We start from the raw sequence: 23,426 nt of genomic DNA on the forward strand, positions 1-23,426 counted from the left end.
TCTCTTCCGTCTGCAGTTATTATATAACATTACACGCTATAGTAGATATAAAACTTTGACGGTACTATCGTAAATGTTTTCATTGTGCAGAGCTCTTATTAAAGACAAGGATGTGCAACTAATGAAGCTTTTATTGATAGTTATGGAATGATAATGATGTGGAGATAACCTAACGGAGTATTTGTCAAAAAAAGAACGATATAGACATTTTTCAATGATTTTCTTATTTTCTGTAGTCCATATTACACAGATGTACCAGAAAGCACAAAGGAGGGTAACGTGGCCAAATGAAGATACTGTATTTGTCGAAAAATATATTTTATTTTAAAAAATGGATCACATAATTATGAATAATATTGTAGTCTCTAGAGGAGGTAAGTTTAGTACAAGTTTGTTTTTATAACAAATATGTACGGGTAATTAACTTTTTCGACTTCGTTTAATTTCTCATAAGATTAATCCATGGTTCCTCGAACACTTTCATGCATTTCAACAGTTGGTAAGTATCTCGCACTTTGGACCCTGTGAATAGTTGAAATGATTGGTTAACAACGCAGGGCACGAATAACTGCACATACAATTACTTTTCTCAATAGTAAAATCATCATCACCTTTGGGAATAGTCTCGCCCAAACTGCCTGCCATTTCAACTTTTTGGTATTCACCGTCGGTATAGCACTTCTCCAGCGCGGCTTTCGCCTCTGTATTCTTGTCGTCCTTCAGTCCTGTAAACATTTGAATCGATCAGTAAACGAATTTCGCATAACCACGTAGCCGAGAATCAAAAAGCTTAGTTTATTACTTCTATCGATGATTTCCGAAAGCATGGTGTAGAGAGCCAGTGCTGGATTATCCTCCTTACGTTCTACCTTACAAGCTGTAATGCAGTACACGTTGTCTGTGCCGATACGCTTGAGAAGCTCGTCAACGTGATTGCGATGCTCCTCCAAAATGTACAAGTCGGCTGGAAAAGAAAAAAAAATTAAATTTCTGCGTATATTGTGTCGCAAGAAAAATCATCATCTTTTGTAACTTACGAATCTTTAATCCACAGTGTCCGTAGCAAGGATAAAGAGCCGATTTCCCAAACATGTGGAGCTAGAGACAAATTAATACAATGACGTGAATTTCAATAAAACTTAAAGTAAGAACTGTTACACTTACAGTTTCTATGAAGTAGTCGAAAGGAGCCTCGAAAGCTTTCACACACATCAGTAATTCAGCGTCGTTATCCTTAACTGTAAAAAAAAAAGATAAATGCAGTGGGTATCAAATTATAAACTTACACATACATATCGTGATTTTTTTGTACTCTTAAATTTAGATATTTACCTTCAGAATGACAAGTGTTTAAGGTATCCATCATTTGTTGACGTTGATCATTGGTTGCCTTATCGTCTAGACAGAATATTGAATAATTAAAATAATTATAATTCGTACAAATGATTCTCAACATTTCATTAGAAATTGTACTCACTCATGCCTATAAGTAACTTGAGCATATCGTACAGAGTATTCGTATACTCTTTGTGGAACATGCAAGCCGTGGCGATTGCCAATTTTTCTTTCGGAACATCTTTCAGTTTATCGGTATCGTTTGGATTACCTACGCCGTCTATGATTCCCAAATCATCTGAAAAATGAAATGAAATGAATAATGAAAAATGAAAATGAACAAATCATTTGAAAAAATGAAAACCCTCTATGAGTTGTTCTCATAGTCGATTATAACGAGTAATAACGAGTGATAAATACCTGGAATATTCGTAAATCCACTCTCGACCATGCACTTTTCCACGTCAGGGGGGAAGAATGCGTGACTCTGTATGAAAATGAAATGACAATAAAGGATGCGTTACATTAGCACTTACGATTTCGAACAAATTGTTCCATCGCATGAATTCATTCATGAAGGGTAAAATTACGTACCACTTGCGACGTGAAGCCGAGACATAAAATGATCGCGAACGTCTTCATTGTGCGGCTCTCTTGAATGTCAAGTATACGCGGTTCAAGAGCAACTAGATGCTTACTGTTAAGTCGCGAGCTCTTTATATAGTCGGAGAAAATGGGTCGGAGATTCCGAGTTTTAGCTGATGATAGTCATCAAAATTTGTTTATCAATCGCGAGTGTTTACAATGATCTATTATCGTATAGTTTTAAAACGACGGTTATACGTGGGGGGAAATCGACGGGGCGTTTTTCCAAACAATGATGGAAATTTTGTTTTTAAAGATCAAAGAAATATGGGAATCTGAAAATTTATTTACCGCATCTGTCGCGACCGTCTGAGAAATTAAATGTTATCGTAGCATTTTAGATATCTCGCCGAATGAAAAAATCGAACGATAAGAATTTTCTATTCTATCGTTGTACAATTTGGCATATCGAATGAGAGGAGTTGGCAATTGATGACATGACTCTTTTATCATTAAACTTTTTATTGCAATTAAATCTATGATACAAATAATATATAAAACAATATTTTTCTTCAGATGTTCAGTTCTTTTTTTTCTATGTTATAAGCGCTATAAAAGTTATTGTAAAGAATATCAACGAATGGTGGCTGGAATAGATTGATACATTTGATTACTTCGTAATAGCGTTCGTCTTCGTCGGCAGGAACTGTAAACGTTTGAAATGAAAATCATTCATCTTGGTTGCCGCGGCATAGGTTCTAAATTAATTAATTAGTTTTACCTTGCGTAAGACATTTGTTCAAAGTCTGCAACATTTCTTTCCTTTTACTCTCGTCAATATTTTTTTCTGTGAATATAGAAAGGAATATGAAAGATAACGTTCTTGTTTGAAATATAAATTTGGATAAGCATAGCGATAATTACTCAAATTTATCAGATCTGTAAGCCTCTTCTGAAGAGTTTGGTCAGGATTCTTCATTGTGCTTTCCTCAGCTTTGCAAGCCATGAAACAACCTAATTTATCAGTAGGAATATATTGTATGTAATCCTTCAGAGGATTGTAGCGGTTTCGCTGCAATGTATACATTTCACCTGTAATATAGATGCATTAAATCGTTTACTTTTGATGATTCACTAAAATTTGTAGTATATTTTCTAGAGTAGAAGCTTACTAATCAATATTCTGCATCTTACATAGCACCACTGCAAAGCTTGTTGGACATCTCGAATCTGCACGAGTACAAATTAATTTATAATTCTATACCTAACATTTATTTTCCTTATTATCTTCAGCACTTACAGTAGCGAAGAGATGATCAAATGGGGCTTCGGTAATGTTTACACAGTTCAGAAATTTAACATTATTAATCTTTCCATCAACTGGAACAAATTCTTAATAAATTATCGGCGCTTCAAAGCAATAAAAAATCAAACTAGTTACCTTTCCTATAGCAAGCAGACGCTGTATTTTCCATTTGCTCGATTTGATCCGAAGTTACCGTGTCATCTGGGTGCATAATTAGTCCGATTCAAACGTGAAATATTCGTAAATTTTCAAAATAATTCGTAATTTTTTACTTGCCTCTGTCAATAAGCTGCCTAAGGCTTGGATACAACTTCTGGTGTGGGTACAGCTTGTCGTACAGACAAGCTACAACATTAACCATTTTTTCCTTCGAAACATCTTTAAGTTTATCAGCTTGTTTGGGATCTCCTATGGCATATATTCGTTTCAGATCAGCTAAAAAAATTATTCTTTGTTTAATAAAAATCTTCACTCTTTGCATTTATAGCTAACTTAATGCTCATACGTACAAGTGGTATTGGTAAATCCATTTTCAATCAAGCACGTTGTCAGATCCGAAAATGCAATCGCGTGACTCTGGGATCAACAATATAATATTTCGTCGTTAGTTAATTTTATAATTAAAAACCTTGAAAATGGTCAGAAATTAAGCATGACTTATATACGTACCAATTGCCAAACAAAGCAGAGAACGAAAAAAGAAACTAACGTGTTCATCGCGTAAAAATGTAGTTTCATCTATACACCTTACGTGAGCCACTGCATTAATACGTTTTAGACCTAGCTCTTTATATGCCTTGACGAGTCGGAAGAGTTATCATTCCAATTCTCAGAATTTAGTCATTAAATTGGTCAAGTGCCCAGAGGAAAAATCCAACAGTTTTCAAAAATGACTTTAAAATTATAACGGTAATCTTTGCTATATGCTTTTTGAAAAATATATACTATTTTAAAAATAAATAAAATAAAAACTGTAAAATATCTGTGAGTTTACGTGCTATTGTTCCGTAGTTGCATATAAATTTAGAAAAACCGTTTTTTTATCTTTGTTTTGAAAAACGCCCCGTTGAGTTTTCCGAACGCAATCATCATTTTACATAACAGTCAATAATCCCGCGTGTGCAATGTACGTAAGCTCCTGATAATCAAAATTCTTATGACTATACTTACAGAAATATAGAATATCTATTTCATCTTCTCAAACTATATAAAGGTCTTGTAACTGAACTGTAAGCAGTTAGTTGTTCTTGAAACTCAGAGAGATTAACAAAATGAAGACGTTCGCGATCGTTTTAGTTCTCGGCTTGGCATCGCAAGTGGTAAGTAATTTATCCACACAATTTGACGTAATAATTTTTCTGATTTATTCCTTTTCGAAAAACTGATCTCATCGTTTCTTTTTTTTCAATTCAGAGCAGTGCATTCGACCCTATTAACGTAGAAACGTGCCTAGTTGATAACGGATTGACAAAAAGTGCAGGTAAGCAATGTCAATATATGCTTTATTATTACACTTTCTTGTGATTATTGGCTAATAATTAATTTAAATGAGAAAGGTAATTTTCTTAAACTTACGAATCTTTAGTCCGCATCTTTCGTAGCAAAAATTCAGAGGTTCCTCGCCAAGGTCGCGAAGCTACAATAAATATCAATAGTATTAGATAAATGTGAAAAAACACAAATATATAGTAATGCACTTACAGTAGCTATGAGATAGTCGAAAGGAGGATCAACAGCCTTCACGCATTTTAGTAATTCTACGTCATTTCCTTGAGCTGAAAAAAGTTTATAAACGTAGATATCATAAATAATAAAGTTACACACGGTAATCTCTTCGTATTAAATTTATTCCATTACATTGTTGAACACAAGTAGTCAAGGTTTCCTTCATCTGTTGGTACTGGTCCTTAGTTACCTTATCATCTATGAAGAAAAACCAATTTAAAGGATAACTCAATAATTCTAAGTAGTTTGTCACCTTTAAATAAAATTCAGACTCACCCATTTCTGTAAGATATTTAAGCATGTCGTACAAAGTTGTATTTTTATACTGCTTATGGTACATGCAGGCCAAAACCGCAGCTAGCTTTTCTCTCGGGACATCTTTTAGTTTATCAACACCTTCTGGCTTTCCGATGTAATCGACGAGAGCCACATCATCTGAAAAATATTTGCCTTCTATATTAGTTATTCTCAGCTTCTGCTACGATAAACGATAAATACCTTTACTACTTGTAAATTCATTCTCGACTAGACACGTTTCCACTACCGTTTCCAGATCACTGGGCATTAACGCATTGCTCTATGTACTCAAATAAAATAAAGAGATAATTTTTTTTTTTTAATTTACTAAAATTTATCGACAAATTATTTACCACTTGCAAAGCGAACCCAATAACTAAAACGACCGCAAACGTCTTCATTTTACAGTAGTCTTCAAATGTCAGAAATCACGTTTCAAGTGCAACTAGATTCTTACAATGAAGTTACAGGCTCTTTATATAGTTGCAGAAAATAGGACGAGATATTTTTTATCGATAGTCATGAGAATTTTATTTATTACGCATGTATCCACATATATATTGGTAGTTATATGATAAAATGATGATTACGTTGGGAAAACTGAGCGGGGCGTTTTTCAAAACAACGACGATGCAAAATTTGAATGTCAAACAAATTCGGAACCCATCAGACAAGCAATTTTATTTGTAATATTTTTAGTATTTTTTTTTATTTTTAAAACAATTGAGTACTTAATAATTACAAGATTTTTAATAAATTATCTTATTTAATTACAATTTTAATAAATATCGACGAATGGAGGATTAAACAGATCAAGACATTTCCCTAACAGAGTGTTTTCATTCGGTTGTCCAGCAACTGTAAATTTACGAAAAAAGAAACTCAAATTAATTCAAGCATTCACGAGAAAACAAACGTAAAATTTGTATACGTATAGAAAAGCTAATAACCTGTGTCGGTGCACCTCTTCAAAGTTTCTAACATTTCTTTTTTATGGTTCTCGTCGTGTACTTTACCTGCAAAATTATTAAAAAAACACGAATGAATATATACTGCATCTAAAAGCTCTGAATACCAAGTATAAAGTAGAACAAATTTATGAAATAATAAGGATATTTACTTGTGTTAACTTTTTCTGCAATCCTCTGAGAAATAGTCTTACCGCCCGGTTTCGTTTTATCGAACTCGTCCACTTTACAACCAAATATACAGCTTAGTTTTTCTTCGGGGACATGCTTCACAAGATCTTTCATTTTATTTCGATTCTGCTCCGCTTTGTACATTTCACCTGAAAAATGCGAATCAGATAATCGTATGCCATTTTCTGTGATAACTGAGGATATTGTTATTATTTGTATATTCATCGGCATACCGATTTTCATGTCGCATTTCAAGAAGCATGGATCCTGAGATTCGGGTAAATCACGAATCTGTGTACGAAGTTGAATTAATAAACGTTATACATAGTACTTTTTTGTGTTTGACTTATATTCGATCTATACGACATACTTACAACAGCTATGAGAGTATCGAAAGGAGGAGCGACTAAGTTTACACAGCTCAGCAATTTAGCGTTATCTCCAGCAGCTGCAACGTATAGCAGTGAGATACATTGTCAGTTTCGAAATTAATTTTATCGATAAAATCGTGATCTGTTACGAGTTACATTACCATTTGTGTTGCAAGTAGCCAACGTTTCCTTCATTTTTTTCGCTTCATCCTCCGATACCTTATCATCTGAAATATACGAAGGCGAATCGATCAAAACTATAGTACATATGGGATTAAAAATTGATACTATTATGCAATACGCTGATTTTCACTCACCCCTGTCTATTAGAACTTTGAGGGCATTGTTTAAATTTTTGTCGGCGTATTGTTTTTGGTAGACACAGGCAACAACGGCTGCTATTTTTTCCGTTGGGATGTTTTATGGTATCTATGAGATCAGGTTCTCCGATGGATTCTATGTTTCCTAGGTCGGCTGTAAAGTTTCAATTTGTTTCGTGGGGTGAAAGTAGTTTGAAATTTTGGTTAATTTTAGTTGCTTCTATACTCATATGCGGTACTTACAAGGACTGTCGGTAAATCCATTTTCCATCAAACATGTCTCCGAGTATTTGACACGGAAGCTGGCAGTGATCTATGTAGTAAAAAATAAATAGATTCTTATTACAAATCAAGCGAATAACGTTTCGAATATAAATCGACATGAGACTCAATGAATGCATAACTAATACGTACTGGTTGCCAAACAAAAGCAAGAACCAAAATGATAGCGAACGTTCTAATGATGAATATGTCAACTGCAGATGTTTTAGAAGCGGCTAAACACCCGTGATTAAGCTACAAACTCTTTATATAACTGTACTGAAGCTCATTAGGGAATCAAACGGGGCGTTTACTGTCCTCTCAGTTAACTGGATTTTTCGAGGCCAAATATGCATATATCTTGCATGATGACAACTGGAACCGATATCTTTATAAAACTTTATCTTATGACTTCAACAGTTTATGTAATACTTGTCATATCAAAGTACGTCAGACAACATTTATACAGATCTATAATGTTTTTTTTTCAATTCTCAAACTATACATACAGATATAGAAGATTGCATAATGCATGTTTACTTCGGGCATATATAATCGCTTTGATTTCAATGTCAGTATATCACGTAATAAGTGAGACATGACATTTAATGACTCGGATTGTTGCATGTGGAAAGAAACGTAGTGATAGAAAGATCCATTTTTTATTGATTTTTTATTTAAAACTATATTAAAATAAAGAGGAGTGTATGGTATAATTAAAAATATGAATACACCAATAGATTTTATTTTAACGCAATTAAATCTACATAATCAATGTAAATATTTTAAGCTTCAAAACGATTACTTTCCTAAGGAAAATCTGATGTATGTATATCTTCAGTAGGATTCTCATTCAATAGCTTTAAAAAAGATCTATGAAAGGTGGTTTAAACAGATCAATGCATTTGACTAGTTCGTAATGTTCATCTTCATAACCATAAACTGTAAATATATGTAGAATTAAAATCATTCATACGTCAATGCATAAAACCAATTTCCTAAAAATTTTATAACGTATTGTAGACATACCTTTTTTGCTACATTTCTTCAATGATTTCAACATTTCTGCCTTTTCTATCTCGTCAACATTTTTACCTGCGAACATAAGAATCAATTATAAATAATTATTACATATACTTGCATGAAAATCAAATCTTTGGATATCAATAAACAATTACTCCTCTTGATCAGGTCGGCAAGTCCCTTTTGAAGAGTTTGATCAGAATTATTAACGACGGCTTGCTCAGCTTTGCAAGCCATCAAACAGCTTATTCTTTCATGAGGAATATATTTTATGTATTCCTTGAAGGGCAAGTCCCGGTTTTTTTCCATCGTATACATTTCACCTACACATGCAAATAATAATAATTGATTATATTTGGATTAAATATCGTATGCAATTGGTAATTTGCTACTTAGATATGGATCATACTAATCAATACTCCGCATCTTACGAAGCACCACTGCAAAGCTTGACGGACATCTCGAATCTACACGAGTGGAAATAGAAATATATTAAATATGCCCAACATTTCTTCTCTACTTTATTATCTTAAGCACTTACAGCAGCGAAAAGATGATCGAAGGGAGGCTCGGTAATGTCTACGCACTTTAGAAGTTCGGCATTATTAATCTTTCCACCAACTGAAACATATTTTGTAATAAAATATCAGTGGTCCAAAAATCGGAAAAAATTTTGTTTTATTACCTTCCTTATAGCAATCAGACATCGTGTGTTCCATTTGTCTGATTTGACCCACAGTTACCGTATCATCTATTGGGTGCAAAAATGGAAAGATTTATAACACAGAACTTTTAGTTATTAGAGAATGTCGTGTTTTGTTTACTTGCCTCTGTCGATGAGCTGCCTAAGGCTAGGATACAAATTTCGGTATGGGTATAGTTTATGATATAGACAAACGATAACATCGACAATTTTTTCTTTCGGTACATCCTTCAATTTATCGGCTTGTTCAGGATCTCCGATGGCATACATTCGCTCCACGTCAGCTAGTAAAATTTGTCTGATTTGTGTATCGTTTCTTTACGGTTTTATAGTTACTTTGTAATTTATATGCTGATACTTACCAGTGGAATTAGTAAATCCATTTTCAATTAAACACATCGACATAAGGTCATTGAATATAAGATCTTCGAAATCGGTTTCACGAGCGTCACTCTATAGTAACCAACATTTTTTAAATTATTTATAAAAGCAGCGGACAAGCTTGCAAAAACAATTTTTTAATATATTCAATCCATTTAATTTAACATATTCTTCGTGAACTAACGAAGCATAACAAATGAGCCAAAAAATTACATACCCACTGACAAACATAGACGATAAGCAAAATGAAAACGAACGTCTTCATCGCGTAAAAATCGTTGGTTTCAACTATCCTCGGTTTCGAAAACGACTACGTTAAACGCTGCAGTATGACTAGCTCTTTATACACCCAGACGAGACGGAACAGCGATCGTTGCAATTTTCAGAATTACTCATCAAATTAGTTAACTGCATGGGGAAATCCAACTGATAAATTTTTAAAAGCTACTTTAAAATTTTCTCGTGTGCAAAACCAAATAATCTTTTGAATGAGCATAATTTAAATTGAGTTGTTTTAAATAATAAAGAAAAAATAGGTAATATAATTCTTCCTTGTATTTAGAACCATCATGGAGTTAGTAAATAAATAATCTTTTAGAATACGAATCGTTAGAGAAAAATTATTTTATTCTAATGAATTCATATATCACATATTAAAAAAAAAAAACATTTTTAGATCAAGAATTTGTTTGTCGTTACAACGTTTTGTCGTCTTGCTTCAATAAAGATCGACAAATGGAGGCTTGAACATGTTGACGCATTTGATTATTCGGTAAGTTTTGTCTTTAACTTCTGCAACTGCAAATAATTGTTTGTGACAAATTAATTATAATAAAATTTACAGACAAATGCGAAAAAAAGGAAAATTCTCATCACCTTGTGCATTGCACTTATCAACAGTTTCCAACATTTCTTTCTTCTGATTTTCGTCATGTTCTTCGCCTGAAAAAATCAATAAAGATCAATATATGTTCTAAAGTACATAATCAAGTGTGATAAAGCAATTCAAATATCAAGATTACTTTTATTAATAAGGTCCGTCAGTGCCTTCAAAAAATGTGGACTTTTTCGATTCTTTTCCTCCTCTTCGACTATGCATGCCATAAAGCAAGCCAATTTCTGTTCGTTAACAATTTCCAACAGCCCTTTCACCTTACTTTTGTTCTCTTCCATTTTGTACATTTCCCCTAGAAATAGCATATATAAGCATGTGTAAGTTAATGGTATTTCTCTATTGACGGTATAATAGCATATTATTGTGATATTTACCAATCGTAATTTCGCACTTAGGGAAACAAACAGCAACAGATTCATCAAAATCACGAATCTGTAAAGAGGTCAATAAGTATAAATATTAAATCATAATTTTTCCACCCAGCTATACTTACACTAGCTATGAGAACGTCAAACGGAGGAGCCATAATGTTAAGACAGCTTAGCAGTTTAGTATTATCTCCGGCAGCTATATTATAACAATCAAGTATTATAAGTTTCAAAGCTGTAGAAAAATAATTAGCATATAATAGGTATTACCATTTGTGTTGCAAGTTTTCAGCGTTTCCAGCATCTTTCTCTTTTCTTCTTCTGTCGCCTTATCATCTATAATATATGATAAAAATCAATATCAGGATAAAGAGTAAATTTACGTTTCTATTTTTTAATTACCTCTTCCTACAAGACTTTCAAGGGCATTATTTAAATTTCCATTTCCTTGTTGTTTTTCAAACAGGCAAGCCATAACGCCAGCCATTTTTTCCATCGAAACGTCCTGCAATCTATCGACATGTTCCGGCTCTCCGATGGCCCGTATGAGCTCTAAGTCAGCTGCGTATGGTTTTAATTTTTTAAGTTTTATTATATTTTAGTATATTATAATTTTGCTTGATACTTACTTTCATCGTCCGTAAATCCATTTTCGACTAAGCACGTTTTCATGTTCTCATATTTAGAGGCATTGCTCTGCAACAATATCAACACTTTATCATATGCTTCCGAGGTCCCTTAAAAAATTGTCGTCCTATTGAAAATCAAATATTAAACGCATATACATACCACTCGCCAAGCGAAGCCGAGAATCAAAATAATTGCAAATGTCTTCATTTTGTGAGAATATTCAATGTCAATTCTTCCAGACGGTTTAAGAGAAACTACATACATGTGATTAAGCATGCAAGCTCTTTATATAACTGCGAGTTATCATTCTAATGTTCAGTATAAACAAATTCTTATCTCAATATTTTATTTATTGCTTAGTATTCACAAAAATTTGAAACATGCTTGAAATATGGTGCTTTTTATTAATGTAATCGTGTGAGCATTAGGAAAAACCAATTAATTTGAAGGGTTGAAAATATTTTATTAAAATAAATTTGTAACAGTATATTATTTGAAATAACGTTTTTATAAGGCTAGTAATTTTTTGTCCTAAAATCTAGTAAATTTATGCTTTAATAAAGGTCGATAAATGGGGGTTTAAAGAAATTGAGGCATTTGATCAGTTCGTGGGTTTTATTATCAGCTGCAGCAACTGTTAATATTTATAACAAATTATTTATGTCAGTCTTTTAGTCTCAGGGTTAATAATATTCATTTTCAGTACTAAATATTAAAGTAAGAGAATATTTTATTCGAAGGAATTCATAGAATACACTTTGAAATAATATATTTGACACGTCAAGTAATTTTACTTCTTATTACATTTTTCTTGTCGTAAATCCAGTACCTACAATAGATCAAATGTTGTATATCATATTTTGTATTGCTTCAATAAATATCGATAAATGGAGGCTTGAACATATTGACGCATTTGATCATTTCATAAGTTTTGTCCTTAACTTCAGCAACTGCAAATATTTGTTTGTGAAGAATTAATAATTGTAATAAAATTTACAGTTGTAAATACTAAAAAAAAGTAACATTCTTATGACCTTGTGCGTTGCATTTACTCAAAGTTTTCAGCATTTCTCTCTTCTGATCTTCATCGTGATTTTCACCTAAAAAAATTATACCGATAGATTGATAAATATTTTTATCTGTAGAATCTAGTGCATCAAAGTAATATAGAAATGTGTATTACTCTTATTAATACGGTCCGTAAGCACCCTTAAAAAAGGCGGGCTGAGTCGATTAATTTTCGCCTCCTCATCAACTATGCATGTCATGAAACAGCCCATTTTCTGTTCGTTGACAATTTTCAGCAGATCCTTAACCTTGGTTTTCATTTCCATGTTCTTTTGCATTTTGTACATTTCACCTAGAAGTAGTATATGCGCCTATTAATTAAATTTCTCCGCTTTTATGATTAAAATTGATAATTATAGCAGCTATTCAATATTTACCAATGGTGACATTGCACCTAGGAAAACAAATACCGACGGAATCATCAAGATCGCGAAACTATAATAAAGGTGAATGGATTAAAAACATTGAATAATAATTTTTTCGTTAAGTCTTACTTACAGCAGCTATCAGAACATCAAACGGAGGAGCCATAATGTTAAGACAGCTTAGCAGTTTAATATTATCTCCAGTAGCTGTATCGTAATAATCGAGTATTGGGTTTCAAAGCTGTAGGAAAATAATTAGTAAAGAATAGGTATTACCATTTGCGTTGCAACTTTTCAACGTTTCCAACATCTTTTTCCTTTCCTCCTCTGTCACCTTATCATCTGTAGTGCACGAAAAAAGTCAACATTGCATGAAGTAATGTTATTTTTTCATTACCTCTTTCTACGAGATTTTGGAGGGCTTCGTTTAAGTTTTTGTTTCCGTGTCTTCTCTGGAACATGCAAGCAATAACGCCAGCCATTTTTTCTCTCGAAACGTCCTTCAATCTATCGACGTGTTCTGGATCTCCAATAGCCTGTAGACGCTCCAAGTCAGCTGAGCAATTTTAACATTCAATTATATTTGTAACTTTTTTTTATCGTTAGAGTATACATTGAAATTTTGCTTTTGATACTTACCATGACTGTCAGTGAAACCATTTTCGACTAAGCACGTTTTCATGTCCTCGAGTCTAGAGGCATTGCCCTGTGGAAGAAATAACATGTTTTAATGGATTTTGAAAATCGTGTCAGTTGGAAAATACATAGTTAAAAATTAAACATACAAATTGACAATAAGCCTTGCCAAGAATCAAAATGATCGTAAACGTCTTCATTTTGCGGGAACACTCAATGTCAGCTGTTATACGCGATTCAAGAGCAACTAGATACAGGCGATAAAGTGGAAGCTCTTTATATAGCTGGAGGAAATAAGTTATTATTCTAATACACAGTAGCGATACGGTGTTATGGGCACAGTCGGATACAAAAGCTTCTGGTGAAAATATTTTCTATTCGGAATTTTTGCATAAAACAAAGGAAATAAATCTGAGCAAAGTGTTACGATTGATAGTCAATCAGTTATTGAAAGAATAGGATGGGTTCAATGAAAGTAAGCTTATTGATTTATTTTAATAAACGTTTTATCCAAGTAAAATCTTGTCATATGATTTAAATTAATTATATTTCGTTGTATTATAGTCACTGCATCTAATAAAGGTCGATGAAGGGAGGCTTGTACAGATTCAGACATTTGATCAAATTGTAGGTTTCAACCTTGACTCCGGAAACTGCAATATTTCAAATGTACGAATAAATTATAGGTGCATACTAATACAAATACCACACTCGAAATCCATAATTACCTTGCGCGCTACACCTATTCAGAGTCTCTATCATTTCCTTCTTCTTCTTTTCGTCGTGTTTTTTACCTAAAACATCAACCAAATAAATAAACAAATATATTGCACGTCATCAGTGATAATAAAGTCTTATACTCTTGTGAATCAAGTCAGTAAGTCTGCTCGTAAGGCTTCTGCCGGACTTGTCAACTTTGCAGCCCGTAGTACAAGCCATCTTTTCTTCAGGTACGAACGTCATAATCTCCTTCAAATTCAATCGGTTCTGCTCGATCTTATACATTTCACCTAAAAACACGATCACGATCATTGTATTTTTCGTTAATATACCGACGAGTATATCGTTGATAAATTTTTTTGCTTCTTACTGATCGTCAGCTTGCATTTTTCATAGCAAAAGCCCAGGGAATCCGGCACATCGCGAATCTGCGAAAAATCGATTCGTAAGTAAATAATACCCCAAAAATTATTACTTATCCTCACTACACTTACAGTAGCCATAATTTCATCGAATGGAGAGTCAAAAGCGTTCACACAATTCAGTAACTTAGCATCATCCCCAGCTACTACAACGAACAGAGAGAATCGAAGATTATTGCACGAAATTCTCATTCAAAACACAAAGTCAATGTCGTTACCTTCTTTATGACAATCAGTCAGGCTGTCTTGCATTTTTTGCGCTTCAGCCTTCGACACTTTATCATCTGTAAAAATAAAGTCAGAAACGAGTGGACAAACGTACGTGCATCGAAAAATCGTTATTCCACATTGCCAACTTCACTAACCCATTTCTATGAGGCGTTTGAGGGAAGCATAGAGATTAGTCGTGGGATTCCTATCCTGAAAGATGCAGGCGAAAACTCCAGACAGCTTGTCCTTTGGCACTTGCCTCAATATACCGACGTATTCGGGATTTGCCACGGCTTTGACGATTTCCAAGTCCTCTGCAAACTCGCAGCGGTTAATACTGGCTCAACAAATCGTGTTAAAATTCTTAACAATATACTCACTGCCACTAGCTCCGAATCCATTTTCAACGAGACAGGCTTTCACGAGGGAAGTTCCATTGCTCTGCGGTAGAAATCGAATAAATTCTTAAGAGTAAGCACACGTCGATCACCTATACTGAGATTTAATTTACCCATACCGGTTTGCAAACGAAGCAGAGAATAAAGAAGGTCACGAATATTTTCATCGTGGAGAACTGCTGAATGACGAGTTGGAGAACACCTAGTACATTCATACAGAGATAGAACAACAACTAAATCCGCACGGGTGAACCGCGACCACTTTATATGATGATGAAACAATCATCAATTTGTAAGCGAAAGAATCATTGCTGTGACGTTTCGCCGCTTCAATTGAATCCATCGTGCGGTTTTTTAGTCAAAATTCAGTTCACATGCCGCGTGACCTAAATTTTTTTTCAGTAATTATCAACACGCATGCTTATTAATTGTATCTAATTAACGATTTTAAATTATTAATAATAGTATAATAACTTTGCTGCTGACTTTTTAAAATATGAATGTAGGTTCGCCCACGTACCTGTTGCATATTATAACGATATCGGATATAAAATAATCGTCATTGAAGTATCCGTTATCGCTAGGATGAGAAGAGACGAAAATAGAATGTGGCCCTTCATTGCGGGATCTAAAGATAGAACAATTTTATGTGATTAGAAAATCACCGCTGCTGTTTCGAAGGAACTGATCTGCGCTCTTTCGACTTTCGTAGAAGAAAAATTAAAATCTGAGATCGCTGGCCAATCGAGCGTTCTGGGCAATGAAGAGTAAAAAGTAGACTTGTTTTAAAATTTTTTTTATTCGTATTTTTCTTTTAAGTATACAGCTCGATCATGAATACAAAAATGCAGATATTCGTGAAGTTTCGCAGTACTTCTTCAACGACGTGCTACGCGTACAAGATTATATCTTCATTCAATCGATATAATAGTTTCCTTGAATGGAGGTCTGAATAATTTGATACAGATGAATAACTTGCAGTCGTCACCTTCGTCTAAAGAAAATATCGATGTATAAGTAAATCTGGTATTATAATCGATGACCTCTAGCATGTTATATGTAACGACGTTCAATACCTTGCCGGTGACAATGATCCAATTTATCCATCATGTATCTCTTGAGTTCACCTGGGATTTGGTCATCTGAAAATATTTCAGTCATTATGATAAAAGCATATTGTTTTACAAAAATGTCAAACAATTTCAAATAAATTTTACCGTTTTTAATGGAATACAGAAGTTTATGATAAATTCTATCCTCGGATGGATCAGGCTTTCCTAAATTAAAGACACAAGCAACGGCGCAGCTGAACTGGTCTTCCAAGGGAAATACTTTTTGATCCTTGGAATCAGTGCGTATGAATTCTTTGAACAGTTCAATATCGGCTACGAGCAAATTTTATCAATGATTATAATTACGTTTTCATGAATTAGATTTTTTCACTGCGGTATGTAATCGCTTATCGGACTTACTAGAATTATTTAACCCATTTTTAAATAAACACTCCCGTTGCTGTTCTTCGGTATAATAGTAGGCCAAACACTAATTAAGAAAATTACGAATTATTATTCAAAATTGCATGTTTGACAATAATTTAGGTTTTATCATAGAAATACAAATATTTCATACCAAGTTCATTGACGCAAAGCAGACGATCAAGGAAAATAAGTAACTTTGCATCTTGACGGTTAAGCTATACTGTGAACGTTTATCACTACTAGAAGTCAATGCGAGACTGATTGCAAACGATCCATGTCTAATCTTATAAAGGCATCGTACACTATACTGCAGCAACTGCGAACTGTTTATTTCGCAAAAATCAGTTTTTCCACCGGTCGTGCAAACAAGTGCATGAAAAGGCATGAATCATTTTAAACGTTTTATCCCATCGTGGGAAAATCATACAAAAACACTATGACAACAATAATATTTTGGGTTTTGTTTATCGGATCTATAATATATAGCGACAATATTTTTTTTGTTTGGAAAAACATTTATTTTTCTTGGGACACAAATTACATAAAACGCTATTCATTATTTCTGAAGCTTTGTTAAGCACCATACGAAAACACCAAATTCATGAATGGATTTCTAGTAATTTTGATGCATTGCAACAACTTACAGTCGTTTCCCTTGGCTAAATATGTAAACAAACGATTCTCAGTATTAATAATGATATACTGACTATATTCATAAAATGATAATTAATTTCTTTTACCTTCACCATTGCAATCATCCAACGTATCAAGCATGTCTTTTTTCAAATTTACTGGTATTTGTCTGTCTGTTGAGTTAAATTCATGACTTACAATCGAAGATATTTTGAAAAAATTATATTATTCAAATGATCACCTATTCTCAAGACGTTTTTCAGAAACGGAAAGATACTGCGATATTGACTTTCTTTTTTAAACGTACAAGCTAAGGCACAAGCTACTTTGTCTTCTATAGCTTTATTTTTCATCGGCTGCACCTCAGTATTTGGCTTACGTAAGAATTCCAAGTCATCTGTATAAAGTTGACAATTAAACTTGCATTGTGGCTTGTTTAATTTTCCGAGATATTTTAAATTGTTAATTACCCATCTTGAGTCCGTATTTTTGCAAACACTCTGTCATACTGTCGTTTCCCGTATTCGCTGCAGCAGTCTATAATATAATTGTAATAAATAACTGTGCGTACTTGACTAAAAAATGTATGATATAAATGATTGTGTATACCAAATGTATGGCTGCGCAAGAAATAATAAAAAGAGCGGGGAGCGCGAATTTCATCGTAAAAAAAGAATTTCAACTGCAGTTCTCACGTCGAACTAAATTTACGAGCTTGGATTACATTAACTTTTATAGCCGTGGATCTCGTGCCATCGCCCACGTCTTTGAGATGGATAAAAATGACTCGTTATGTAAAAGTGCAAAATTTGCTTAATAGTAGACGCGACTAACATGGAATATGCACATCCTAATTTTATCTTTGGGCAGGAAGATTATTACATTTTACAGGTGAAAAGCTTGGAGAAAGGAAAAGGGAAAGAAGAAGGTGACACTTGATTTTATTTGCAAATACAGATTTATTACATCGTTTAGCATCATTACAGCGTCGCAGTAATCCTCTAAATATATTACAATAATCGCGATTATATTTGTTTATCTTGACTGCTTTCGTATTCAGGCTTCATCTCGGTATTGTGCAAAAACACAAAATCCATGAATGGATACCTGGTAACCTTGATGCATTGCAGCAATGTGCAGTCGTCGCCCTTAGCTGAAACCGATTATTTTTTCATTTCCATTATAATATCTATGCATTAAAATACTAAATACAAACAAAAACGCTGAGTTTACCTTCGGCATTGCAGCTCTTCAACGTGTCGAGCATTTGTTTTTTCAAGCCGACTGGTATGCGATAGTCTATAAAAGATATAGATATTGAAAATCGTATGGTGACTATTTTTATTCCTCCAAATATGATTACCCTTTTTTATGACGTCAGTCATGAAAGTGAAGACATTCTCGTCCTTCCAACTGTTATCCCTGTTGAAGGAACAGGCAAAAGCACAAGCCAATTTATCCTCGATGAGTTTATTCCTGGGCATGTCGGTGTTTGGCTTGATTTTGCGCATAAAATCCAAGTCAACTGCGGAATAACAAACTTATGGTAGCTCATGCCTCTACTTAAATATGAATATAAACGTTGATAATTTAGTTACCCATCTTGAGTCCATTTTCTTGCAGACATTCTACCAAGCTGTCTTTTGCTCCAGTTGCCTAATAAATTTATTTAAATCATAAATTTTCTTCCTCTAATTTTTCAAGTTTAAATTCTGTCAATTAAAAACATATTAAAAAATGCCATACCGAATGCAGCAGCGCAAAGGAAAGGACGAAGAGAGCGAAAAACAATTTCATGATGCCAATGAGAATCCCAGCTGCAGTTCACGTCAAACTGGATATACATCCTGAAATTGAAACATCTTTATATAGCTCAGCTTCTCGAGCGATTGTCCACTTTAAGAGGCGAACAAAATACGCACGTCAAAGTTGCGAGGGACACGTGCTTGATACATAAAAGGAAAAACCAAATGGCTCTAATGTATGGCTATGAAAGTGATCGCTTACAGGTGTGATCATTCAAGTGAATAATAAAATAATATTTTTTTCTTATGATATTCATTAATTTATACAGCTTAATTTGTTCTCAAAGACGACGTCTCGGACAGTAATCGTTTTGCTCAGGTACCAACTCGAATCATTCAATCCATTAAGCAAGCCTGTCGGGCCTCGAACCTACCAGCCCAGCAGCTAGTCTGCGATGGGGTAGTGAAAGTTTGATTATGCGCATTTTATACCGTATGGATTAGGATATAAAATAATTGTCATTTTACCGCTGCGATGAAAAGAGAGAAAAATAGCTTCTACGCACTTCGTAGCTTGTAATATATAAATGTATATTTGTAATATATAAATATAATTCATTTTTTTACACGCGTTTGCCTTCGATATGTGCAGTGATGTTCTTACGCAATAACGATTTATGATGAGATTGGTAAATAAAGTTTTTCAAGATATTCACAATTGAAATTTAGCAAACGTTTTATGCTGAAACACTCTTTAATTCTCTGCATCACTACATTATACACATTCTCATAACTTACATACATTTTTTAGATACCCCAAAATTCCAGACGTCTTCGGAAGTATCCAGACGAAAGGTGGCTGCAAGATACTAACACACTGGAGTAAAGTGCAATCGTCATCGTCACCTAAAACAAAATTTGATCTTCAAAAAGAACCAACCAAAAAACCCTCCATCTCACTAGACCTTACCAGTGGCAAGACTGCAAGCTTTAAGCGTATCCTTCATCTCCCTCTTCTTCGCGTCGCTTAATTTGTCGTCAGCAGCTCGTCGAAAATGAAAATTAGCATTTATCACACTACACATACAGCCCATAAACGCTCACCTGCATCTATAGCACGTTCAAGGTTGCCAGCCAGCGTAACGTTGCGACTCTTGGCGACGTGGAAGTCGCAGGCAATTGCACAGGCAAATTTGTTCTCAAAGGCGACGTCTTGGACGGTAGTCGTCGTCGTGTTGGTCGCATCGGGTTTCAGCAATTCCATCAAACGGTCCATGTCATCTGCGATTGTATGTGAGAGAGATGACGCGTCGGTACAATTTCAGAGCTTAATCCGACTTCTTTGAAGCAAATTGCTCAGGTACTTACTCGGATTAGTCAGGCCATTATCGAATAGGCAGGCCCGTCGTGCCTCGTGCCTGTCAGCCCAGCAATTAGTCTGCGATATGGGGAAGCAAACGCTGGATTTTACGTGGGTTGAATATATTATGTACTATGAATTATTTGTATATAGGGTGTAAAATAATTGTCATTTTACCGCCGCGATGAGAAGGGACAAAAATAGAGCGTGGCTCTTCATTGTTCAGACGACTACTGCATCTACGCTCTTTGCGGCTTATGACATAGAGGCGAAAATCAAAGCTGGTATTGGCAAATCGAGCGTTATCTTTCTTTTTATTTTTTGCAGGCGTTTATCTTCAAAGTGTGCGCTCTTTCGCTGGAATGAAAAAATACAGAAATGTAATAACGATTTATACTCAGATCGGTTGAGCGAATAGCGTTAAATATTATAATAGAAAATTATAAATACAATTAAATGACTAAAGTCACATGCCGAGCAGAGAGTCGATCTGACGATCTTCACCCTTCAGACCTCGGAGCGAATGTCTGTTCCGAACGAGTCGATATTATACTTATGTAATATGAGCAGATAGTTTTCTATCTCGTATTATGTCAAAGTTATGCATAAATAAGTAAAAATGTATTTGCGTCATGATTAAGGATTTTTTTTCCATTCATTTATTTATCATTGGTTTATACAGTCCTGAAACTACGGAAACCTACTGTTAGGTTATTTAATCGACCGTCGAGGAATGCGAGTTTTCTTGAAAGGAGTATTTAGTATTTTGACATAATACAATAACTTGCAGTCGTCGCCTTCGTCTATGAAGAAAACGTATTATATCAATAACATCTTTATTGCTATGTACCGTGATCAACGACAAATAAATACCTTTGTTCGTGACAGTAATCCAACCATCTCTTCATCATTTCTTTCTTCGATTCACTTGAAAAAAATCGGTCATCTATAGGAAAATTTCAATTTATCGATTATGATATACCTTCCATTGCTAAAAAATCCATAAAAGTTGTTCTTCATGGAAATAATAACAGTTTGAATGACACGCGTAAGTTCCTGATAAATGCTATCTTGAGGTATACGCTTTATTATTGAATTAATTATATAAGCAAAAACGCAGCTAAACTGCTTATCCTGGGACGTTTCCAGAATAAATTCATCCTTAAAAACATCTTGCATAATTATGTTAAAGAGTTCCACGTCAGCTACGAAAAACGAATTTCATTAATGAATAATAAACTTCGGTGCTGAATATCACACTCACTAGAATTAGTTACTCCGTTCTCATTTAAACATGCCAATTGTTGTTCTTTGGGGGCAGTAAGAGCTGAAGCCTGATAAAGAAAACTATGAACCAATAGGAGTTCAAGACTTATTATTTTATAAGTAATTATAACGTTTTGTAATTATATACAAAATGTCATACCAAGTCGATTGATGTAAAACAGAATAAAAACAAGTAAATTTTCATCTCGAATGTTGAGCTGTACGAACTGTGAACACCGGTAGTTAATGTAAGACTGACTGTAGTCGATCGAATTTTAATCTTTTGAAGACATTAGATTGAACACTATTTATACTTTTCGAGTGACGGGTTTTACCAACTGATTGTGTTATAAATAAATATGATGCAATATCGCTACATTCAAAATGGAAACTCATTTTTTATTTGAATAATTTCCGATCAGCCAGACTATACACTATATATTAATAAGGAATTGCTGACAAGCTGTAGGGAATGAAGATTATGGATCCCATCTAATTTCTGTCTTCATTTTCAGTCAAACGAAACAATAAGTTCCTTAAATGGATCCCTGAGTATTTTCACACAGTACAATAATTTACAGTCGTCGCCTTCGTCTAAAGAAAACGTGTAGATTTATTATTGATAACTAATCTCCATATAACCAATAATAAACAACAAATAATACTATACCTTGCTGATGACACTTATCCAAAGTGGTCTTCATGTCTCTCCATTGTTCATCCGGAATTTTATTATGAGCTGTAATCATACGTTTTACGAATAACTATTCAAATCATTGAAAAATTATTTTTCATTAATTAGTCATACCTTCACTGATTAGATCCGTGAGTAGCTGATAAGTACTTGTATTAACATTATCTTCAGTCCTCCTTTCGTCGATAACACAGGCAACAACGCACGAAAACTCTCTTTCCAAATGAAATTCGTTCTTCCCATCACTACGTACGAATGCTTTCATAAGTTCCACATCGGCTAGAAAAACGAATGTTTTTTAATAAATATCAATAACGTGTCTATGCTTACACATATGGTTTCATTGAAGACTTACTAGAATTGTTCAACCCATTTTTGCGCAAGCATTTCTCTTGATCTTCTTTTCCAAGAGCGAAACTCTAATGAAGATGTATTATAATAAATTAGTGAAAATTTAAATTCAATTTAGGTTTTCATATCGTACCAAGTCGATTACTGCAAAGCATATGGCGAATGCGAGAACGTAGCTTTTCATCTTGAGAGTTGAGCTGTAGTGAGCTGTGAACGTTTACAAGTGCAGTTGATGCAAAACTGACTGCGATCAATCGGATTCTGACCTTTTAAAGGAATCGCAAAACAAACTATCTGTATGACCGTAAGCCAAGTGCAATTTTTCTTTGACAATTGAGTGATATAAGCATTTACTGCAACTTCTCGTCGCAAAACATCAGTTTAAGCAATTACCATTTGGAAAACCCACCAAACGTACGTGAATGTAATTTTGAATTTTCCAAACGTTTTAACCCTGCCGTTGAAAAGAGAAGTCATAAGAAGCCATGTTTTCAAAACAGCTTATGTTATTCGGAAAATAGAAACTCCCTCTTATATACTTTCAGTAGCTTTTGGTGAGTCAGTATTTGCACAATAATCAAAATCTAATCAATACTAATATAATTATGCTGATTGTGGTATCGTAAATCCAAGGTTATAGATGAAAAAATGAAATTGCATATTATAGCAGAATCTATGAAACCAGGATTTTTTATTTCTAATACGGAAAAAGTATAATACAGTTCGATAGAGACTGTGTTT

General features: G+C 34.0%; 9 protein-coding genes across 15 annotated transcripts; all 9 read right to left on the reverse strand.

Annotated features, from left to right (window-relative positions):
* Positions 1-301: 301 nt before the first annotated feature.
* Positions 302-2,299, reverse strand: LOC100120939. Its single transcript, XM_001605556.6, has 9 exons — positions 1,930-2,299; positions 1,756-1,822; positions 1,478-1,633; positions 1,333-1,398; positions 1,165-1,238; positions 1,038-1,098; positions 803-964; positions 612-725; positions 302-522 (listed from the first exon to the last, which is right to left on the reverse strand). Exons 1-9 carry the CDS (start codon positions 1,975-1,977, stop codon positions 440-442), a joined length of 831 nt encoding a protein of 276 aa, XP_001605606.1. The 5' UTR covers positions 1,978-2,299; the 3' UTR covers positions 302-439.
* A 131-nt stretch (positions 2,300-2,430) lies between these two features.
* LOC100678271 (putative odorant binding protein 44) lies at positions 2,431-5,720 on the reverse strand. Of its 2 annotated transcripts, none has more exons than XM_031930302.2 (13): positions 5,602-5,720; positions 5,450-5,528; positions 5,228-5,386; positions 5,084-5,149; positions 4,928-5,001; positions 4,802-4,862; positions 3,503-3,661; positions 3,362-3,427; positions 3,221-3,300; positions 3,093-3,150; positions 2,845-3,012; positions 2,702-2,767; positions 2,431-2,626 (listed from the first exon to the last, which is right to left on the reverse strand). In XM_031930302.2, the coding sequence occupies exons 1-13, from the start codon at positions 5,647-5,649 to the stop codon at positions 2,493-2,495; spliced, it is 1,218 nt and encodes a 405-aa protein (XP_031786162.1). In that variant the 5' UTR covers positions 5,650-5,720; the 3' UTR covers positions 2,431-2,492. The 2 variants fall into 2 exon arrangements, with proteins under 2 accessions (XP_031786162.1, XP_032455678.1); XM_032599787.1 differs by having other exon boundaries at positions 5,450-5,535; positions 5,602-5,701.
* Positions 5,721-5,881: 161 nt separating this feature from the next.
* Positions 5,882-7,927, reverse strand: LOC100679189. Of its 2 annotated transcripts, none has more exons than XM_031930323.2 (9): positions 7,493-7,927; positions 7,322-7,391; positions 7,076-7,232; positions 6,920-6,985; positions 6,762-6,835; positions 6,621-6,678; positions 6,411-6,536; positions 6,199-6,264; positions 5,882-6,106 (listed from the first exon to the last, which is right to left on the reverse strand). In XM_031930323.2, exons 4-9 carry the CDS (start codon positions 6,951-6,953, stop codon positions 6,027-6,029), a joined length of 438 nt encoding a protein of 145 aa, XP_031786183.1. In that variant the 5' UTR covers positions 6,954-6,985; positions 7,076-7,232; positions 7,322-7,391; positions 7,493-7,927; the 3' UTR covers positions 5,882-6,026. The 2 variants fall into 2 exon arrangements, with proteins under 2 accessions (XP_031786183.1, XP_003428076.1); XM_003428028.5 differs by having other exon boundaries at positions 5,939-6,106; positions 6,369-6,536; positions 7,493-7,914.
* A 137-nt stretch (positions 7,928-8,064) lies between these two features.
* Positions 8,065-9,806, reverse strand: LOC100678238 (putative odorant binding protein 41). The gene is made up of 9 exons (XM_003428089.5): positions 9,664-9,806; positions 9,428-9,518; positions 9,191-9,349; positions 9,048-9,113; positions 8,904-8,983; positions 8,772-8,829; positions 8,518-8,685; positions 8,369-8,434; positions 8,065-8,281 (listed from the first exon to the last, which is right to left on the reverse strand). The coding sequence occupies exons 1-9, from the start codon at positions 9,709-9,711 to the stop codon at positions 8,202-8,204; spliced, it is 816 nt and encodes a 271-aa protein (XP_003428137.1). The 5' UTR covers positions 9,712-9,806; the 3' UTR covers positions 8,065-8,201.
* A 246-nt stretch (positions 9,807-10,052) lies between these two features.
* On the reverse strand, positions 10,053-11,885 carry LOC100120839. Of its 2 annotated transcripts, none has more exons than XM_001604389.6 (9): positions 11,499-11,885; positions 11,339-11,405; positions 11,112-11,270; positions 10,980-11,045; positions 10,835-10,908; positions 10,716-10,773; positions 10,469-10,633; positions 10,323-10,388; positions 10,053-10,244 (listed from the first exon to the last, which is right to left on the reverse strand). In XM_001604389.6, the coding sequence occupies exons 1-9, from the start codon at positions 11,613-11,615 to the stop codon at positions 10,165-10,167; spliced, it is 852 nt and encodes a 283-aa protein (XP_001604439.4). In that variant the 5' UTR covers positions 11,616-11,885; the 3' UTR covers positions 10,053-10,164. The 2 variants fall into 2 exon arrangements, with proteins under 2 accessions (XP_001604439.4, XP_031786164.1); XM_031930304.2 differs by having other exon boundaries at positions 10,053-10,238; positions 11,499-11,706.
* Positions 11,886-12,051: 166 nt separating this feature from the next.
* LOC100679149 (putative odorant binding protein 39) lies at positions 12,052-13,693 on the reverse strand. Its single transcript, XM_003428027.4, has 9 exons — positions 13,558-13,693; positions 13,412-13,478; positions 13,170-13,328; positions 13,049-13,114; positions 12,906-12,979; positions 12,785-12,842; positions 12,523-12,699; positions 12,374-12,439; positions 12,052-12,289 (listed from the first exon to the last, which is right to left on the reverse strand). Exons 1-9 carry the CDS (start codon positions 13,606-13,608, stop codon positions 12,210-12,212), a joined length of 798 nt encoding a protein of 265 aa, XP_003428075.1. The 5' UTR covers positions 13,609-13,693; the 3' UTR covers positions 12,052-12,209.
* Positions 13,694-13,892: 199 nt separating this feature from the next.
* Positions 13,893-15,425, reverse strand: LOC100120796. 2 transcript variants are annotated; one of them, XM_008216482.4, is made up of 9 exons: positions 15,278-15,425; positions 15,141-15,201; positions 14,916-15,074; positions 14,769-14,834; positions 14,623-14,696; positions 14,499-14,556; positions 14,269-14,418; positions 14,137-14,202; positions 13,893-14,061 (listed from the first exon to the last, which is right to left on the reverse strand). In XM_008216482.4, exons 1-9 carry the CDS (start codon positions 15,371-15,373, stop codon positions 13,982-13,984), a joined length of 810 nt encoding a protein of 269 aa, XP_008214704.1. In that variant the 5' UTR covers positions 15,374-15,425; the 3' UTR covers positions 13,893-13,981. The 2 variants fall into 2 exon arrangements, with proteins under 2 accessions (XP_008214704.1, XP_016845313.1); XM_016989824.3 differs by having other exon boundaries at positions 14,623-14,693; positions 15,278-15,418.
* A 513-nt stretch (positions 15,426-15,938) lies between these two features.
* Positions 15,939-16,998, reverse strand: LOC100120773. The gene is made up of 5 exons (XM_001604327.6): positions 16,788-16,998; positions 16,631-16,700; positions 16,376-16,543; positions 16,235-16,300; positions 15,939-16,152 (listed from the first exon to the last, which is right to left on the reverse strand). The coding sequence occupies exons 1-5, from the start codon at positions 16,836-16,838 to the stop codon at positions 16,070-16,072; spliced, it is 438 nt and encodes a 145-aa protein (XP_001604377.3). The 5' UTR covers positions 16,839-16,998; the 3' UTR covers positions 15,939-16,069.
* A 1,210-nt stretch (positions 16,999-18,208) lies between these two features.
* Positions 18,209-22,934, reverse strand: LOC100677996 (putative odorant binding protein 35). 3 transcript variants are annotated; one of them, XM_031930315.2, is made up of 18 exons: positions 22,819-22,934; positions 22,690-22,753; positions 22,449-22,613; positions 22,311-22,379; positions 21,801-22,234; positions 21,639-21,721; positions 21,248-21,579; positions 20,825-21,177; positions 20,552-20,731; positions 20,383-20,452; positions 20,119-20,295; positions 19,985-20,053; positions 19,830-19,920; positions 19,016-19,116; positions 18,868-18,925; positions 18,633-18,794; positions 18,503-18,568; positions 18,209-18,422 (listed from the first exon to the last, which is right to left on the reverse strand). In XM_031930315.2, exons 9-16 carry the CDS (start codon positions 20,591-20,593, stop codon positions 18,791-18,793), a joined length of 612 nt encoding a protein of 203 aa, XP_031786175.1. In that variant the 5' UTR covers positions 20,594-20,731; positions 20,825-21,177; positions 21,248-21,579; positions 21,639-21,721; positions 21,801-22,234; positions 22,311-22,379; positions 22,449-22,613; positions 22,690-22,753; positions 22,819-22,934; the 3' UTR covers positions 18,209-18,422; positions 18,503-18,568; positions 18,633-18,790. The 3 variants fall into 3 exon arrangements, with proteins under 3 accessions (XP_031786175.1, XP_031786174.1, XP_032455685.1); XM_031930314.2 differs by having other exon boundaries at positions 19,985-20,059; XM_032599794.1 differs by lacking the exons at positions 22,311-22,379; positions 22,449-22,613; positions 22,690-22,753; positions 22,819-22,934 and having other exon boundaries at positions 19,985-20,059; positions 21,248-21,708; positions 21,801-21,883.
* Positions 22,935-23,426: the final 492 nt, after the last annotated feature.

This window comes from Nasonia vitripennis, chromosome 4 (genome assembly GCF_009193385.2).
Source record: "Nasonia vitripennis strain AsymCx chromosome 4, Nvit_psr_1.1, whole genome shotgun sequence".
Lineage (NCBI taxonomy): Eukaryota > Metazoa > Arthropoda > Insecta > Hymenoptera > Pteromalidae > Nasonia > Nasonia vitripennis.